Raw genomic sequence first — 18,937 nt, forward strand, 5'->3', positions numbered from 1 at the left:
TTTTTTTTTGTAAAAAGTTGTGCAACTAATTCTTGAGATGTGTAGATGCTTGAAACTAGAAATTATATAAAAAAAAAAAAGAAAAAAATATATTTTATACTTAAATAAAAAAATAGATATATATTATAAAATTTTAATTATATATGTTAATATATATATATATACATTAAATGTGAATTACTTTTTACCGTTTTTTTTTTCCTTTATTTTATGGGACATCAACTAAAAATATGATTAAATTAGCACAAGATGAACAGAATCCTAATTCAGTAGTACAAAAAATAAAAATAAAACAACATATATAAAAAAAAAAAAAAAAATATTTTTTTTTGCACTTTATTCCTAATATAAAAATATGTATATTTTTTCTATTTATATAATATTTTTTTTTTTTTTTTTTTTTTTTAGAATGACAAAGATAAAAATAGTGACATTTTAATTAGTAAAAGTAAGAAAAAAAATTGAATTAATAAACCAATATTTTAATAATGTGGTAGATAAAGAATTTTTTTTTTAAACCTATTTATCTCTTAATTCACTATGTTTTTCATTTTATTGCCATTGTATTTTTTGTTTTTTTTTTTTGTTCAAATTTTTTAGAAAAAATTGAAGATCTAAAAAAAAGTATAGAAAATTTATTAAATGATGAAAGTTCTCAATCTGACTTAAATAATATAAAAAAATCACTGAAGGAATTAGAGTTATATTCATTGAATAATAATGTAATATATTTTTTTTAGTATATATTTCTTTTTATTCTTTTTTATACAGTTATTTTTTTGTAATTTTTTTTTTTTTATAGGATATAAATGATGTATATAAGAAAAACGGAATAAAAAATAATCCAGATAATAATAAGACAGTATAATGAAATAATATATATCATTCAATATATTTTATTATATATATATATATATATATATATATTTTATTATTATCTTTAATAATCACTTCATTGAGATAAATTTATTAATTTACACATTTATATAAATATTTTCTTTACTACTATTTAGATATTCAAGTATTTTATTCTTTTCTATTTTTATAGTTCGAAGAATTAAAGAATGAATTAATAAAACAAAAAAATTTAAATTCTTGCTTATCACTAAAACTTAAAAGTATTCATATTAAATTAAATAATCTTTATCTAAAAAAAAATGAACTTGAAAAAAATATTAATAATAAAATACAAGATATAGAACAGCAATTTCTGATTTTAAGCAAAGAAATTAATAGAACACCAGATCAAGTAATGATGTAACACAAAAGTTTTAAACATATTTTTAAGTCATTTGTATCCTTTTAGTTTCTTTTTTTTTTTTTTTTTTTTTCTTAAATAAATGAAAAATGTGATATCTTTATTTTTTAGGAAAAATCTAAAAACCAAAAAAAAGATAGCAATACAAATTTAGAAGACAATGAAGGAATAGTATTACTGGATGAAGTTGGTGATATTTTAAGTCCCGATAGTATAAATAATAAAAATGGTGTAAACAGAATTATTAATTTAAAAAATGAAGAAATTGAAAACTTAAAAAATTTGTTGATTGAATATGAAAAAAATTTAGAAGTATATAAAGTAGGAAAAATAAAAATTGATTTTGAATTAAAATCTTGCAAAAAAAAATTAAATGAGGAAATAGAAAAAAATAATGATTACATGAACAAAATAAAATCTTATGAAACGCATATAAATATTTTTAAAAGTGAAAATATAAAAATTATAGAAGAGTTAAATTATTTAAAAGCAGATTTAGATAAATCTAGGAATGAAAACGATAAAATTCATCTGAAAAATAAAATATTGAGTGATGAAAAAAATAGTTTAAGTGAGATAAATGATGATTTAAAAAAGGAAATAAAAAATATGAAGTCAATTTTAAATGATTCAAAAAATAAAGAACATATTTTTAGTAGTTTTATAGAAAAAATTAGTAATATTATATTATATTTAAAAAATAATGATGAGTATAACTTTCTTAATGATCATTTTAATAAACTAGATTTCGACAATGAACAAATAATTGTACAAACGGAATTATATATAGATATCATATCTTCATCGATAAAACGATTAATCAATATAAAAAAAGGATTTCAAGTAATACAATAAAATAAATTTACATATATTCTATTATTAATTTTTTAATATATAAATACGTTTTATGAACATTACTTTTATATCCTATTCATATTGTGCTATTTTATATTATGTTATAACCGTATTTAATTATTATGTTTTTTTTTTTTTTTTTTTTTTAATAGGAAAAAAATAATGAATTAGAAACAATTAAGAATGAACTTAGCTCATTAAAAAATGAATATTTGAAAAAAAGTAAAAATTATGAAGAAATTAAATTAAAAATGGATCATTTAAAATTTATCGAACAGAACAATTTAAAGATAAATAATGAAAAAGAAAATTATGAAAAGATTCTGAACGAATTAAGGGAAAAATTAGATAAGGAAGAAAAAGAAAAATTAGAATTAAGAGAAAAAGACAATATCAATTTATATAAAATTAAAGATTTCGAAAAAAAAGAAATCAATTTACTAAATGAAATTAATAAATTAAAAAATTTTATAGATAAAAAGAGAATGGATTTTGAAAAAGATAGTCAAATTAATATTATAAAATTTGAAGATTTGAAAAACAAAAATAAAGAGTTATTAAAAAATTTAAGTGAAATAAATAATGAAAAAGAAAATTGTGAAAAAATTATGAACGAATTAAGGGAAAAATTAGATAAGGAAGAAAAAGAAAAATTAGAATTAAGAGAAAAAGACAATTTCAATTTATATAAAATTAAAAATTTTCAAAAAAAAGAAGTCAATTTACTCAATGAAATGAATAAATTAAAAAATTTTATACAAGAAAATAAAACAAATTATGAAAAAGCAAATGAGATCAATAAAAAGAAATTAGAAGGTATGAAAAAAAAGAATAGAGAATTAATAAAAAATTTAAGTGAAATAAGTAATGAATTAAAAAAATGTGTTAATGAAGTTCAAAATGTTAGTGAAAACATGAAAACGGTAGAAAAAGAAAAAGAAAGTGTTACATGTGAGTTAAATACATTAAAGATAAAGAATGAGAAGTTAAAAAATGAATTAGAAAAAATAGAAAAAAAAAATAAATTATTTAAATTAAAAGCTTATGAATCTAACAGCAACATTTCCGATCTAAATAACAAATTAAATGACATAAATATTAAATATGATAAAGTTGTAGAAAACTTTAACAATACAAAAAAACAATATAAAGAAGAACTAAAAAAAAAAATTGATCATATAGTGGTACTAAAAAAAAATTCAGATTATTTAAAAAAGGAATTAGAAAAAAAAAATGAAGAAATAAAATCAAATTTAGAAAAAATAAAAAACATTGAATTAAAATTATCTTTATATACAGAAAAAAATGAAAAACTAAATGAAGAAATTAAAAAGCGTAATTCCTTTATAAAAGATAAAGATAAGAAAATAAACCTTTTAACAAACATAGAAAATGATTTATTAAAAAAAGAAGAAATTAATAATAGAATATTGATAGAAAAAAAAAATACGATAAAAAGTAATGTAGTAGAGTTACAATTTTTAAAAGAAGAAAATAACAAATTAAATGATATAATAAAAAAATTAAAAAGTCAATTAATAAAAGGAGAACTTGATAGTAGAACAATTAATAAAGAAATAGAAATTTACAAAAATGAAAAAAATTATATATTATTAAATTTAGAGAATAAATTGTCAGAAAAAGAAAAGTGTATCAAAAGTATGAAGGAAGAATTAATAAATATACAAAAAAAACTAGATGAAAAGCTAGATACAAAATATGAACTGAAAATATTAAATGATAAAGTAGGAGAATTATCAAAAATAAACAATAATTATGAAATGAAAATTGCTGATTTAAATAATGAATTAGATAGAATTAATAAAAGATTAAAAGATGAAGAATTTTTAAAAGAAGAAGAAAAAAGAAAAAATATAAATATAACATATATGTTAAAGGAGTATGAGTTGAAGATGAAAGAAAAGGAAAATATGATAGAATCATTAAAAAAAAGTGAAAAAAACATGGAAGAGCTAAAACATGAAGAAAAGTTTGAAAACGAAAAAAGATTAAGAAACAAATATGAAGAAGAAAAAAAAAACATAATAGAAGAATATAATAGAAAAATGCAACAAGAAAAAGAAAAATATGAAGAAAAAATAAATTCAACAAATGAAAAGTATAAAAATATGATTGAAGAGATACAAGAAGAAAATAAAAAAGAAATAAAAAAAATGCAAAATATGTATGACATTAATATTCAATCTCAGTTATTAATAAAAGAAAATGAGAAGCATATGCAAAATAAAATTGATGAATATAGTAAATTATTAAAAGAAAAAGACGAAGAAATCAAAACAATTATTCAGGAATTCGATGAAAAAATGCAGAACCAAAATAAAGAAATGGAAAACTTAATAAACGAATGTGAAGATAAATTAAAAAAAGCCAGAATAAATAAGAGGTCAAGTAGTAATAATAGTAGCACATTCATCACTAATGAAAATTTAAAGGAAAAAGAAAAAAAAATAGAAGAACTATTAAATGAATTATCAATAAGTAAACAGGAGATAGACAAATTAGTAGAAAAAAATAATATCTTAGAAGAATCCAACTTAAAATTATCAAATGATACTAATAATTTAACAGAAGAGAATAAAAAATTAAAAGAGCAATTAGAAAGTGCCTCATTAAGTATTCAGCAAATGGAATTAAATAAAGATTTACAAAATGAAAATCATTTAAAGGAAGAACTAAGCATACCAAAAGAAGAAAACAAAAAAATAAAAAATATAGAAATGATACAAAATACAGAAGTAGATAATGAAACAGAGAATATAAAAAAGAAAAAAAAGAAGAAAAAAGATAAGCATATTATTAAAGATGAAGAAAATGAAACATTAAAATTATCATTAGATATATTAAAAGAAGAATATAATTTACAAATTGAAGAATTAAATAATACAAAAAGAAATTACTTGGAATATTTAAAATCCTTAAAAAGCAAATTAGATGAAATTATAGATAGAATAAAAACAAAGGATGATGCATTATTAAATGATACTTTTAACAAAATTAATTTAGCTATCTCTTCATGGAATATATTTAATGAAGAAAAGAAAGTTGAAGAAAATGAAATTATAGAAAAGGAAGAATCTTCTAATAATGAAGATTTTGAAACATTTAAAAATGAAATTACTGAAAAAGTTGAATTAATTCAAAAATTAATTGGATAGTTTGTTTTATTATATATTTAAACACATTTTTTTTTAATTTTAATTTTTAATTTTTTTAAATTAATTTATTTTTGATTAATGTTTAATAATTTGTTTATATACTTTTTATTTTTAAAATTATGAATTTCATTTAATCAGATCTTATTATTGTTTGATTATAATTACGTTATTAATATATAATAATCTTTATATATCTTTAATATCCTTTGTTTTTTTTTTTTTTTTTTTTTTTTTTTTTTTTTTTTTTTTTTTTTTTTTTTTTTTAAAATTAATAGTTTATGGCTTTTTTTTTTTTTTTATGAACAGATCATGTTTTTTTATATATATTTTTAATAATTTTTTTTTATATAGTTTTTTAATTATTTGTTAATCATTCTCTTTTTTTTTTTTTTAAAATTTGAAATTAAAATATGTTGAAATATGATTAAGTATTGTTTAAATATTTGCATAATTGTACTTTAATCAAAAAAAATTAAAATTAAAATAATGCAATAAAACAGAATAAGACAAAAACAAAAATAAAATAAAATAAAATAAAATAATGAAAATGTAATTTATAAGAATTTTTTATTATTGTTGCTTAATAATGAAAAAAAAAAAAAAATTTTATAAACATTAGTATAACAATTACCTATTCAAAAAAATTTTATTTTTATTATTGATGATTTATAATGTATAATATGAATATATGTAAATCTGAAAAATATTACTTTATATAAATTCTGAAAACAATGGAAATGTGTAATAATAAAAATTATTAATTTGATATTTTTTATGAATATCTTTTAAATCATTTTTATAATTATCTTTTTTATTTTTGCTACAATGATAAATATCTTCATAAATGGATTTTAACTCTAAATTGTATGCTGCACATAATCGTAGATTATGAGATAGAAACATATAGGAACATTTTAAAAGAAAATCTAACAAAAATATAGCGGCAATAGCATAATATATATATTTGATATAATCATATAGAACATTACTCGATTTATAATGTACATAAAGAAACAATAATAAGGTAAATCTTGTAAAAAAGGTTATAATTATATGTAAGAAATGGTTATTTCTTAAATTATAATTTAATCGCAAATTTTTTATAAAATTATTTCCCATTAACAATGTAGATAAAGAACATAAACCATGCATGTTTTTTGTATTTATGTATATTAAAAGTGATGCTATAGATATAAAACCTTTTTCATCTCCTTTAAATCCATTTTTTGAATATAACTCTTTATTAAATAAATTGAATTCATCATTTAAATAATTTGAGTTTTGTGATATATTATTGTTGTATTCCTTAATATTTAGAAAATTAGGCAATTTGCTTTTATTTTTTGCCATATTAAACGGTCTAATTATATATCCTATAAATTGTCTTCCAGATAAGGAGCAGAGAAAAATGTAAATGTTTCTTATTATTTTAAATGAAGGTATTACTGTAAAAATTAAAAAAAAATAAGGTGCATATTTCTCTGCTTGGTTTAAATTTTTCAAAAATATCTCAAATACATCATTATAAACAAGTAACAATAAAAATAAAAAATCTGAAAAGCATTTAACAAAGATAAAGAAAGTTAGAAATAAAACTTCAATTAAAGAAGCTAAAAAAATAAAAGAAAAAAATGATATAATAGAATTTCCTAATATAATAGAAAGAGAAACAATAAAAATTATATTATGATGTTCAAATAATTTAAAGTACTTTTTAGATTCAACTAATATATATTTCAAGTCATTTACTCCTACTTTTTTATAAAAAATATAAAAAACAATCGACATGGCTATTTTTCCTAAACAATATATTATATATGGTATCATTAAACGTAATTGATTTAAATATGAAATTTTTAAAGTGTCATCTAAATAAGATCTAAATCTTTCATTATTAGAGACATTAGTATACATTAATTTTTTCATAATTAATTTTGTTTTTATTCTATTTTTATTTATTTTTCTATAATTTAATATGTCGTCTTCAATAATAAAATCAAAATATACATTTAGACAAGATGGAATTTTCTTATAATAATCACCTTCTAAGATATTGTGATTTTTATGCTTAGTATTTAAGCATGTAATATTTTTCGTATCATTAATAACTGTATCATTTTTTAATGAGTTGATAGATTTTATATCAAAAGAATAATTTAAGATATCATTAAAATCTAACAAAGATTTTTTATGAATTAATGGTATATTTGCAAAATTAGATTTATTAACACTCTTTCTATTATAAGGACTATAATTATCTTCGTCTGATTTTCCTATTTTATCTTTATATGTATAATTGGGGTAATCTATTATTTTTCTTAATTTTTCAAATATTAAATTACAATATTTGATTTTAATACATTTTATAGGAATAAAACAAATATTTTTAATTAAAAGAGGTTGAAAGTGGATATTGGAAAAAAAAAAAGTTAAAAAGTAAAATCTTAATATCATAAATGGTATATCAATCAAAATGATACCTATTACAGATGCGTGTTTTTTACAAAAATAAATGTCTCCCAAATCTAGATTTTTATTATTCTTTTCTCTAACTATTGAGATTATGGGAAACGAATATGCATTTAAATACAATGAGAAGGATATTAATACCCCACCACATATTTTAATCCAAAAATTTGTATTTTTAATAACATAAGATAATTTTAAAAGAGTAAATAATAACTCAAATATATCGAATAAATCAATAACTACATGCAAAATTAAATCATTATGAAATATCTTTTCATTAGATATAGTAATTTCATTTGGATACAACTGCTTATATGAATTAATTGATAATGCAGTATATATAAGAATACTCAAGCTTAATAATAAAAATATAATTGATTTGTTATAATAATCCTTATTCATATCTTCTAAAACTACTTCATCTTTAAATGCAAAAAAATACATAAATATCACTTTAATAGATATAGAATAAACGTATAATAACCAACATGTTCCACCCTTTACAGCCCCAAAACTTTGTGAATAATTGAAACAAAAATGAATAAAGATATATATATCAAATATACTTAATAATAATATAAGTTTATTATAATCAAATAAAATATAATATAATCCTAATTGCTGTATTATAAAGGTAATCAAATTGAAAAAAAAAGATATCCTCCAGCTATTTAAAATTTTATGAATCATTTTAAAATAAAAAGAAAACAAGACTTCTTTTTGACAATGTAAATGTAGTTAGCAAAAGTAAAAAAACAAAAAAACATAAAATACGTAAAATAAAAAATAAAACACAAGTGAAACAAAAAGAACAAGAGTAAACTAGAAAAAAAAAAAAAAAAAAAAAATCAAAAAATCAAAAAATCAAAAAATACAATAAAAAATAAAATAATATCTTCAGTAATATATTTCTAATTTTTAAAAAAAATAAAAATATTATAAATTTCCAGAACAAATACAGAACAATCTTTTTAGTAAATTATACAAATATAAAAAAAAAAAAAAAAAAAAAAAAAAAAAGTAAAAAGCGCTTAATAATAAAAATATTTTATATCTAAAAAAAATAAAAATTATATAAAATATTTTTATAAAATATATATAATAAAATAAAGAATTATAAAATATATTCCACGAAATTTGTATTTTAATTAAAAAAATTGAATAATCAATTTTTCTAATCTAATATTTATAGGAAATAATCTTTATATATATAATCAATAATATAAATATCAATACTATATTATGGTAAAATGACAACTTAAGAGAGAAAAAAAAATAGTTTAGTAATTCTTATCATTTAATTATTATTTAATTTTTACGAAAAAATCATAAAAGACAAAAATTTAAAGAGAAACATGAATACACTTAAAACAAAAGAAATTCCAAAAGATTATCAATTATTAATTTTTATTAAATTAATATTAAGAAATTACTTATTTTTTAAATATATATATATATATATATATTTTTTTTTTGAGATATTTTATCTAAATTATATTTTCTTAATAATTCCTTTTTCTTATAAATAACGTCTTTTTATGTGTGCACTTTATGATATTAACTTTCTTTTTTTTCTCCTAATAAAAAAAAAAAAAAAAAAAAAAAACGGGGGATTTCAGAATACACTGAAACCTAAAAATTATATATTTAAAAAAAATGTAGATTAATATATTAGAATAAATTTCATAATATTAAAAAGAATTCCATTATAATTTATCTAAAAAAATTTTAAAATAAAATATTTTAAATTATCATAGATATTTTGCAATCAGTATTTTTTCTGTATTATAATTTAAAGTATTAATGATTCTTCATATAAAAAAAAAAAAAAAAAAATGACAAATTATAAATGATACCTTAATAAATTAAAATTATTTATGAAATAATAATTTTTTTAAAGTATTTAATATATTTAAATAACAAATAAAAATGTCTATATTTTTTTTTTTTTTTTTTTTTTGTTAAACCATTTGAGAATAAGTCTTTGCTAATTTTTTTGTATTCATTAATAGTTTGAAATATTTCAAAAATTTAAATGAATGCAATAAAAAAAAAAAAAAAAAATGAAAGAATTGAATAATAATAATAATTTAGAAAATAAAGATGAAATTATAAAGTTAAAAAGGGAAAAATTGAAACCAATTCAAGTTAGAAGAAGCATAAAAGACATTTTAATTGATAAAAACCCTTGTGATTATATTTATAATTACACTGGAAGAAATATAAGTATATTTCCAAAAGATTTATTAAGTAATAATGAAAATATAAAAGATTCTTTTAATGAATCTGAAAATGATAAAAATAATTCAGAGAAAGAAGTAATAAGTACCATATCAATAAATGAACATGAACAAAAATTATTAGAAGAATTAAAAGAATTACTAAAAAAGGATTTAAGTAATGAAATGAAAGATAATATAAAATCACTTTTTATTGAAGTTCAAGAATTTTATTTGGAAATTAAAAATGACTTAAAAATTAATTATCCATCAACTGAAGATCTATTAAAATTATATTCTACAAATGATTGTAGTGATAAAAGTAAAAATGCAATATGGAAAAGCTTTTGTTTTTATAAATTACTAAGTGATCAATTAAACGATTTGCATATATCTACTATTTCTTCTTATAGATTGCAATGCTTAAAAACAATTTACAGATGGTATAATAAAAATAAAAGAATATTATTTAATTGTAAAAATGACAAAAAGAAAATTAATTTGTTTGATGAGGAAATTAATAAAAATGATTCCTTAAATGGAAATTTTGATAATACATATGCTTCAACTCTAAATGAAAAAACAAACTTACAAAACAAAAATAATGATTCAATAGAAATTAAAGAAAATGACGAAAATAACGAAAATAACGAAAATAATGAAGAAAAAAAAAAAGACATTGAAGAAGACCCTAATGAAATAAAAGATAGTAAAAGTAAAAATCAAAAAGAGTACACAAAAGAATTTTCAGAAGATTTTGATAAATTGTTGAAGGAACATATACAAATAACAAATGAACAAAATGAAAAATATGAAGATATAGAATTGAATAAAAAAAATGAAATAACAGATAATGAATCAAATAATATTTTAAATAATTATATATATCCATATAATACTATAATTAGCAAAATAGAATGTGAACAGAAAAAAGAGAGCATATTAAAAAATAATGCTCATATTGAAAACAACAATAAAAGTAATGAAGAAAAAAGAGAAGAAGATTATGAACATAAAAGTAGAGAAAATAATACTTATGAAGAATATGAATGTAAAAATTTCGAAAAGTTAAATAGTGATAAATTTAATTTTAATTCAACACTTTTGGGAGATGAAAAGGATGATTTTTATCAAATACCAATAGATACTAAAAAAATAAAAGAACTAGAGGAAGAAATTAAAAAGCAAAAATTATTAATTAAAAAAAAAGAAATAGAAATTATTAATTCTCCTATAGGAATAAAATTTAAAGATATTTTTGGAAACTTTCAAGATATTGACATTAATAACTGAAATAAAAAAAAAAATTAAAAAAAAAAAAATTTATATTTAAAATATAGACTGAAAACATTTTTATATATAGTTATGGTAAATAATAAAAAATTTCTAAAATATTTTATTTTTTTTTTAATTTCTTAAACCTATATATATATATAATATATTATATTTTTAATATTCTTTTTTCAAGTGATTTTATAGAAAAAAATTTTTAAAAATATTATAAAATTATGCTTTTTTTTTTTCTTAAATTTATGAAATATTTAATAAAAATAAAATGTGAAATTAAAAGGATAAAACTTTAGGAAAAATTTTAAAAATATTTATATATTTATACTATATCTTTTTTTTTAATTTTTTCTAAAGAATAATTAAAAAAAATTCAAGCAGTTATCAAAAAGAATTAAATGATCATAGGAATACTGTTCATACTTATTTTCATAATTCAAGGGATAATTAAATTCTTTTCCTTCATATTTAATGAAAAAAAAAAAAAAAAAAAAAATATATTTTTATATGCACTAATTTCATTTATTTAGATTTTTATTTGATCATATTTACAATATATATTATTTATATATTATTTATTATTTTTATTTTTTTTTTTTTTTTTTTTTTTTTTTTTTCCTTTTTNAAAAAAAAAAAAAAAAAAAAAATATATTTTTATATGCACTAATTTCATTTATTTAGATTTTTATTTGATCATATTTACAATATATATTATTTATATATTATTTATTATTTTTATTTTTTTTTTTTTTTTTTTTTTTTTTTCTCTTTCTCTACCTTTGTATAATTCTAAAAAAATAACTTGAGTGAAGGTGTAATCCATTGCAATATTTCTATTTATCTTCGATAAAATCAAATAAAGAATAGACATAGATAAATTAATTAAGAAAATTTTAAAAACAAAAGAAAAATTTATATTATTATTCCTAAATACTAAAAAAAAACATGAGAAATATAAAATCATTTTAAATGCTACTTCCTTAATATGACAAAAATATAAAAAGTTATCTAATCTTGTATTTTTTATAAAATTATTTCCTATAATAACTTTATTTAATATTAAGGGTCCTTTCATATATTTAATTAGTTTAACAATTAATGATGATATAACAGATATAGAAATGGGAATTTCTTCATTTTCATTATTTATACTTCCTTTATTTATTTTTTTTTTTATATTTATTCTATATTTATATGTAGTATATTTTCTCCCAAGTAACATATATATAAGTATATATGTATCACCTAAAAATAAATATACCTTAAAAAAAAAAAATAATTTAAATTTTTTTTAATATATAAATAAAAAATAAAGGATATATATATTTTACTCTAGATGTTTTATTTACTTATTTTTTTTTTTTTTTTCTTTTTTTTGTTCAATATTACTAAATAAGCGAAGACAAAAAGAATCATAATAATATTTTTGTTTTTATTAAAATAGATAGAGATATCATGAGTAGGTGTATATTGCGATATAATAATTAAAGTAAATAAATAAGATAATAAATTAAAGAAATATAATATAGACATAAAAATAGCATCAAAAGTGGAACATAATATTAAATAAATGAAAAAAACAGAAATGCAATAAGAGGAAATAATAATAAGACTAATATTAAGAATTAAACAAGATCTAATAACACTAAAATTATAAAGAAAAGTTATTTCATATAGATTTTTTTTAAATTCGTCATCAAAATTAAAAGTATATATGATTACAACAATAGTAATTTTCACAGCTATTAATAAAAAAAAAAAAAGAAATATGATAAAACACCTCGTAGGATATTTCTCAATATTTTCAACATAGCAAGATATATATCTTTTAAAATTTATTCCATTATACCTTAGATATAATAAATAAAAATAACCTTTTATTTTCCTATAATTTAGATTAGTAATTCTATTATAATTGTTATTGTTTATTTCATTTAATATTATTGTATCATTGGAAGAATAGCTTTTAGTAAAATTTGTGTTAACGTAACTTTTTTTTAAATAATAATTACTGTGACTTTGAAAAAAAGAATTTATATTTTCACTTACATTTTTGTGATTACATGTTTCTACTATTCCTTCTTTTTTTTTTTTTTTTTTTTTTTTTTCTTTCTTTTTCTAGAATGGTAATACTTTGATTTTCTGAATATTCTTGATCCATGAATTATAATAAAGCAAACATTTTTAATTATAAAAAAGATTGAAGCTAAAATAAATTAAAAAAAATAACAGATATATAATTATGTTGTAAATATATGTATGTAGATCAAATAAATAATTTTTTTCTTAATTTTTTTCTTTATTTATTTCTTAATTTTTTTCTTTATTTATTTCTTTATTTTTTTCTTTATTTTTTTCTTAATTTTTTTTTTTTATTTTTTTCTTTTCTTTTTTTCTTTTCTTTTTTACATGTATTGCTTGAAAAAACAAAATATATGAATAATCTAGCTGAAAAGAAAGATATATCAGTAAATATAAAACTATATATACTTATATATTTTAGGCATGACATAGCATCTCCTGCTATTTTAGAATGAGATTTTTGTTTTTTCTTAAAATGGAAATTATATTTATTGTTATATTTTTTTTTGTCATAATAAATATTGTTTTGATCAATGTAATATTCTTCATTATTATATTTGTTTGAATTATCATTCAAAAGTAACATATCAAAACGATTCCTTTCATTTTGTTGTTTCTTTTTTTGACTAAGAAAATGTGATATAGTGTTTTTGTTATTTCTATTTTTCAATTTTTCGTTTGTATCTTCATTTCCTCTTTTTGTTGTTTTGTAAGAGTAGTTAGGTAAAGAGTAAGCGTGAAGTGATATATTTAAAGCAATTAAAACTCCGAATATAATGAAAATAACTTCATTTGTATTTAAAGTAAAAGTATAAAAATTTACTAATATATTTTTATGTATAGAAGAATCTAAAAATAATTTATTTTCTTTAAATAAAGAGATTTCTTCTTTTAATCTAAAGTAATACAACAAAAAATAAAAATACGAAGAAAAAAAAAATTCAGAAATATCTATTAAATCTATAGATACATGAGTAATAATTATAAAAAATAAAATATTTTCTGTGCTAATAGTATGGATATTTAATAAATTATAATGACCTATATAACATAAAAGTAAATAAACTACTATAGTAATTAATATAGCTATTGTAACTATTACAATTTTCTGTGAGCATTTATCATAATAATCTGAAGAAATATCTTCTAGTTTTTCATTAATTATATATTTTGGAAATGATATAAAAAATATTATAGTTATTTTTGTTACAATACTATATATATATATAATATACATTTGTATATTATTAATTGATCTTATAAGAAAATAAATTAACACAATAATTAAAATAATGTCTATTACTAATAAAAGTATTTTATTTATCATAATGTTCCATGAAAATAATATTTGTTGAATTATTATTACAATAATTAATAAAAATTTTAAAAAAGAAATTACATATTGCATTTTTATAAAAAAAAAAAAAAAAAGAAAAAAAAAATATTTTGCAATTTATTTTGTTTTTATATTTATAAATTATTATTATAACAATTAGAAAAACTATTAAAACTATTAAAACATAGACTATACATTTTACTCATATAAAAAGTTCAAATTAAATTTTTTATTTCTTTTACATTTTTATTTATATATTATATTTCATTATTACAACTTTATAGAAGCCTAAATGTATACTAATAATGAATTTACATTATAATATTAAAAAAAATATTCATCTATCTATATATATATATATACATATATATATTTAATAAAAATTAAGTAATTATTTTATTGAATTTTTTTTTTTTTATTTTAATATCCGTTCTACATTTTCAATTAAACATAATTTCTGAATTTTTTAATTTTTTTAATTTTTTTTTTTTTTTTTTTATCTCTTTCTTTCTATATTTTATGAAATATATTTATAATCAACAAATTGCACAACAGAGAATTAAAAGTTAGAAAAAAGATATATTTTTATTTCAATAACATATGTTGTTGTACTTTTTTTTTTTTTTTTTTTTTTAAAATAAAAAAAGCTTAAATTTCATTTTTTGTTTCCTTAAATGCATATCTTTTCATTTATTATGTTTGTCTATTTTTTTTTTTTTTTTTTTTCTTTATATGACTTCATATTATGCATATATATTTATTTATTTAAATATGTATTTTTTTTTATATATATATGGACCTTTTAATTTTTTGTTATTTATATTTATCTATATAAATATTAAGAAAACAAACATTTTTATTTATTTTTATTTTTTCTTTTCTTTCTTTTAATATTCAGGTATATTAATATATTTATTTTATAAAAAGAAAATTAAAGCAACGTATTATTTCAATAGTAATTTTTTCTGTTAGGCATAATTATAAAAATATTTTGCTATTTTAATATTAGTAAAAAATGAAATAATATATTATTTCTTTTTTTACAAATAGTAATAAAACTTTGTAAAAATGAAAAACTAAAAAGACGGAAAAGTGATTTAATTAATTTAAATAGAATAAATAATTGTATGAAAGAAATAAAGATAAAATAGTAATTAGAAAAGTATTTTAAAGTTATAAAGAAAAAAGAGGAATTAAATATGGTTTTATAAAAATTTTAGAACACCTTTTTATAAGATTGTATTAATTTTTTTTAAATATATTTGTTATTTTTTTTATTCTCCTTTTAAAATTTTAATAATACTTCATAATAGTTTTTTTTCATTTATTTTTCTTTTTTTGTACTTTATAAATGTTTTTATAGATATTTATTAAACTTTTTTTTTAAAAGTATTTATATCTTTTATATTTTATCTTTAATAATATTTCACTATATTCTTAATAATTTTTCTTATTCTATTTTCATTTTAATTTTTGATATGGAAGAAATTCCTAAAAAAATTTAAATCTATATAAAGGCCCCTTTAAATAAAAAAAAAAAAAAAAATAAATATATATAGGATAATACTAATTTTTATCAAAATAATAAAGTTTTATATATATCATTTATAGTTTAAAATAGATATATTTCATAAAAAAAAATATAACATTAATACTGTTAATAAAAATGAAAGGATAACGAAAAACATAATTTACTAAAAAATATATTGTATTAATAATAAATATTGTGATCAATCAAAAATATATAATTTTTTAGTATTATTTTTTTTTTTATCTTTATCATAATAAGAAATAACGAAGTATAATAAAAATATTTACGTAGTAACATAAATATGTACACTTTTTACAAATATATGATATTTAAATATAACATATTAAAAAATTATAATTTATATATAGAAGATATATATAAATAAAAACATTTATAATGTTCCTTTGTTTTTTTTTTTGATATAATATTTCTGAAAAAAAAAAAATTAGTAGAAAATAAATGTGTATATATTATTTAAAATTTATGTTCTATATATATATATATATACGTTTATAACTATTTTTTTAAATTACATATATCTATTTTTTTTTTTTTTTTTTTTTTTTCAAATTTTTATTAAAATATATATTTTTCTTTAAAATATGACTGTATTTTGAAAAAGATATAATTTTTTTTTTTTTTTTTTTTAAAAAATTTTAGTAGAAAGTTTTAAAAATATATAAAATAAAGATAAAGAATTTTATTTTAATTAAAATATATCATTTCCATATTTTTTAATTAAAACTTTTATATATACAATACAATATATATAAAAGATATATATATGTGTATAAAAAAATAATTATTTATAATATTAATTTTTTAAATTTCTATTATAAAAAATTGAAGTGTAAGATCAAAAAGTTTGATTTTTTTTTTTTTTTTTTTTTTATAAATAATATAAAAAGTACAAATTTAAAAAGATAAAAAAGTAAATATTTTAAAAGTATATGTATAAAATATTTTTTTTTTTTTTTTTTTATGTTTTCTTAAAGATTATATATTTTTAATATACTTTTTTAGTAAAAATGTATCAACTAAATAAGCATCTAAGAAGAAACGTTAATAGTATTTTGAAAAAAAAAGAGTTATGGAATAGTTACTTTTTAAAATACTCAACAAAAATAAGCCCAATAGAGATATCAAAAATTTTAGAAAAAAAGTTTGAAAATTTTGATTTTAAAACTTCATCAAATGAAGTTGGATATGTTTTAAGTGTAGGAGATGGAATATGTCGTGCATTTGGGTTGAATAATGTGAAATCTTCTGAATTATTGGAAATACATAATGAAGAAGATAAAGGAAATATAACATATGGTATGGCTACAAATTTAGAATATGATAATGTTGGTATTGTTATATTTGGTAATGATAGAAATATAAAAGAAGGAGATATAATAAAAAGAACAAATCGAATTATTGATGTTAATGTAGGGTATGAATTATTAGGAAGAGTAGTAGATGCATTGGGTAATGAAATAGATGGAGAAAAAAAGATTATAACAAAAGAAAGAAGAAAAATAGAAATAAAGGCACCTGGTATAATAGCAAGAAAGAGTGTTAATGAATCTATTATTACTGGTATTAAGTGTATTGATAGTTTAGTTCCAATAGGAAGAGGACAGAGAGAATTAATAATAGGAGATAGACAAACAGGAAAAACAGCTATAGCTATTGATACTATCATACATCAAAAAAATATAAATGATCAAGTAAGTGATAATGAAAAAGTATATTGTGTATATGTAGCTATAGGACAAAAAAAAAGTAATATAGCTAAATTGGTTAATCTTTTAAAAAAATATGATGCATTAAAATATACCATTATTGTTAACTCAAGTGCTTCTGATGCATCTCCTCTTCAATTTTTAGCTCCTTATACTGGTTGTGCTATGGCTGAATTTTTTAGAGATAATGGTAAACATGCTTTAATTATTTTTGATGATTTAAGTAAACAGGCAGTTGCATATAGACAATTATCTTTACTTTTAAGACGTCCTCCTGGTAGAGAGGCATATCCAGGAGATATTTTTTATATACATTCAAAATTACTTGAAAGATCATCCAAATTAAATGATAGCTTAAAAGGAGGTAGTTTGACTGCTTTACCAATTATAGAAACTTTAAATAATGATGTATCTGCTTACATTCCTACTAATGTCATTTCAATTACAGATGGACAAATATTTTTAGAAAGTGAATTATTTTATAAAGGAATTATACCAGCTATCAATGTAGGATTAAGTGTATCAAGAATTGGAAGTAGTGCTCAATATAAATGCATGAAAAAACTGGCATCTTCTATGAAACTAGAATTAGCTCAATTTAGAGAAATAGTTGCTTTTTCACAATTTGGTTCTGATTTAGATGCATCAACTAAAAAATTAATTGAAAAAGGAAAAATTCTTACTGAAATTTTAAAACAAAAACAATATTCACCAGTTAGTATTAGTTATCAAATATGTTTAATTTATGCAGCTACAAAAGATTATTTAACTAATTTGACTATTGATAAAGTTCAAGATTTTGAAAAACAATATTTTTCTTATTTAGATAACAACTATGGAGATGTTTTAAAAAAAATACAAGGAAATTGTGATTTATCAGAAGTAGAAGATCAAATAAAAGAAAGTATTCAAAAATTTTTAGAAATATACAAAAGTGAATAGTGTATGAAAAAAGATATATAAAAATATATTATATTTAAATAGAAGAAAAACAAGA

General features: G+C 16.9%; 5 protein-coding genes across 5 annotated transcripts; 3 read left to right on the top strand and 2 right to left on the bottom strand.

The window, feature by feature from the left end:
- Positions 1–230: 230 nt before the first annotated feature.
- ATG11 (autophagy-related protein 11, putative) lies at positions 231–5,289 on the top strand (the record flags this gene model as incomplete). Its single annotated transcript, XM_028670439.1, has 7 exons — positions 231–272; positions 409–448; positions 601–722; positions 803–862; positions 1,049–1,249; positions 1,370–2,101; positions 2,266–5,289. The coding sequence occupies 7 exons, from the start codon at positions 231–233 to the stop codon at positions 5,287–5,289; spliced, it is 4,221 nt and encodes a 1,406-aa protein (XP_028527191.1).
- A 711-nt stretch (positions 5,290–6,000) lies between these two features.
- Positions 6,001–8,448, bottom strand: PGAL8A_00407500 (conserved Plasmodium protein, unknown function; the record flags this gene model as incomplete). Its single annotated transcript, XM_028670440.1, has 1 exon — positions 6,001–8,448. One exon carries the CDS (start codon positions 8,446–8,448, stop codon positions 6,001–6,003), a length of 2,448 nt encoding a protein of 815 aa, XP_028527192.1.
- Positions 8,449–9,821: 1,373 nt separating this feature from the next.
- Positions 9,822–11,270, top strand: PGAL8A_00407600 (conserved Plasmodium protein, unknown function; the record flags this gene model as incomplete). The annotated part of the gene is made up of 1 exon (XM_028670441.1): positions 9,822–11,270. The coding sequence occupies one exon, from the start codon at positions 9,822–9,824 to the stop codon at positions 11,268–11,270; it is 1,449 nt and encodes a 482-aa protein (XP_028527193.1).
- Positions 11,271–11,626: 356 nt separating this feature from the next.
- On the bottom strand, positions 11,627–14,754 carry PGAL8A_00407700 (conserved Plasmodium membrane protein, unknown function; the record flags this gene model as incomplete). The annotated part of the gene is given in 5 exon segments (XM_028670442.1): positions 11,627–11,724; positions 12,042–12,525; positions 12,654–13,344; positions 13,347–13,470; positions 13,674–14,754. Coding segments are annotated over 5 exon segments (2,478 nt in total).
- Positions 14,755–17,241: 2,487 nt separating this feature from the next.
- PGAL8A_00407800 (ATP synthase F1, alpha subunit, putative) lies at positions 17,242–18,882 on the top strand (the record flags this gene model as incomplete). Its single annotated transcript, XM_028670443.1, has 1 exon — positions 17,242–18,882. The coding sequence occupies one exon, from the start codon at positions 17,242–17,244 to the stop codon at positions 18,880–18,882; it is 1,641 nt and encodes a 546-aa protein (XP_028527195.1).
- Between the last annotated feature and the right edge of the window lie 55 nt (positions 18,883–18,937).

This window comes from Plasmodium gallinaceum, assembly GCF_900005855.1.
Source record: "Plasmodium gallinaceum strain 8A genome assembly, contig: PGAL8A_v1_108, whole genome shotgun sequence".
NCBI lineage: Eukaryota > Apicomplexa > Aconoidasida > Haemosporida > Plasmodiidae > Plasmodium > Plasmodium gallinaceum.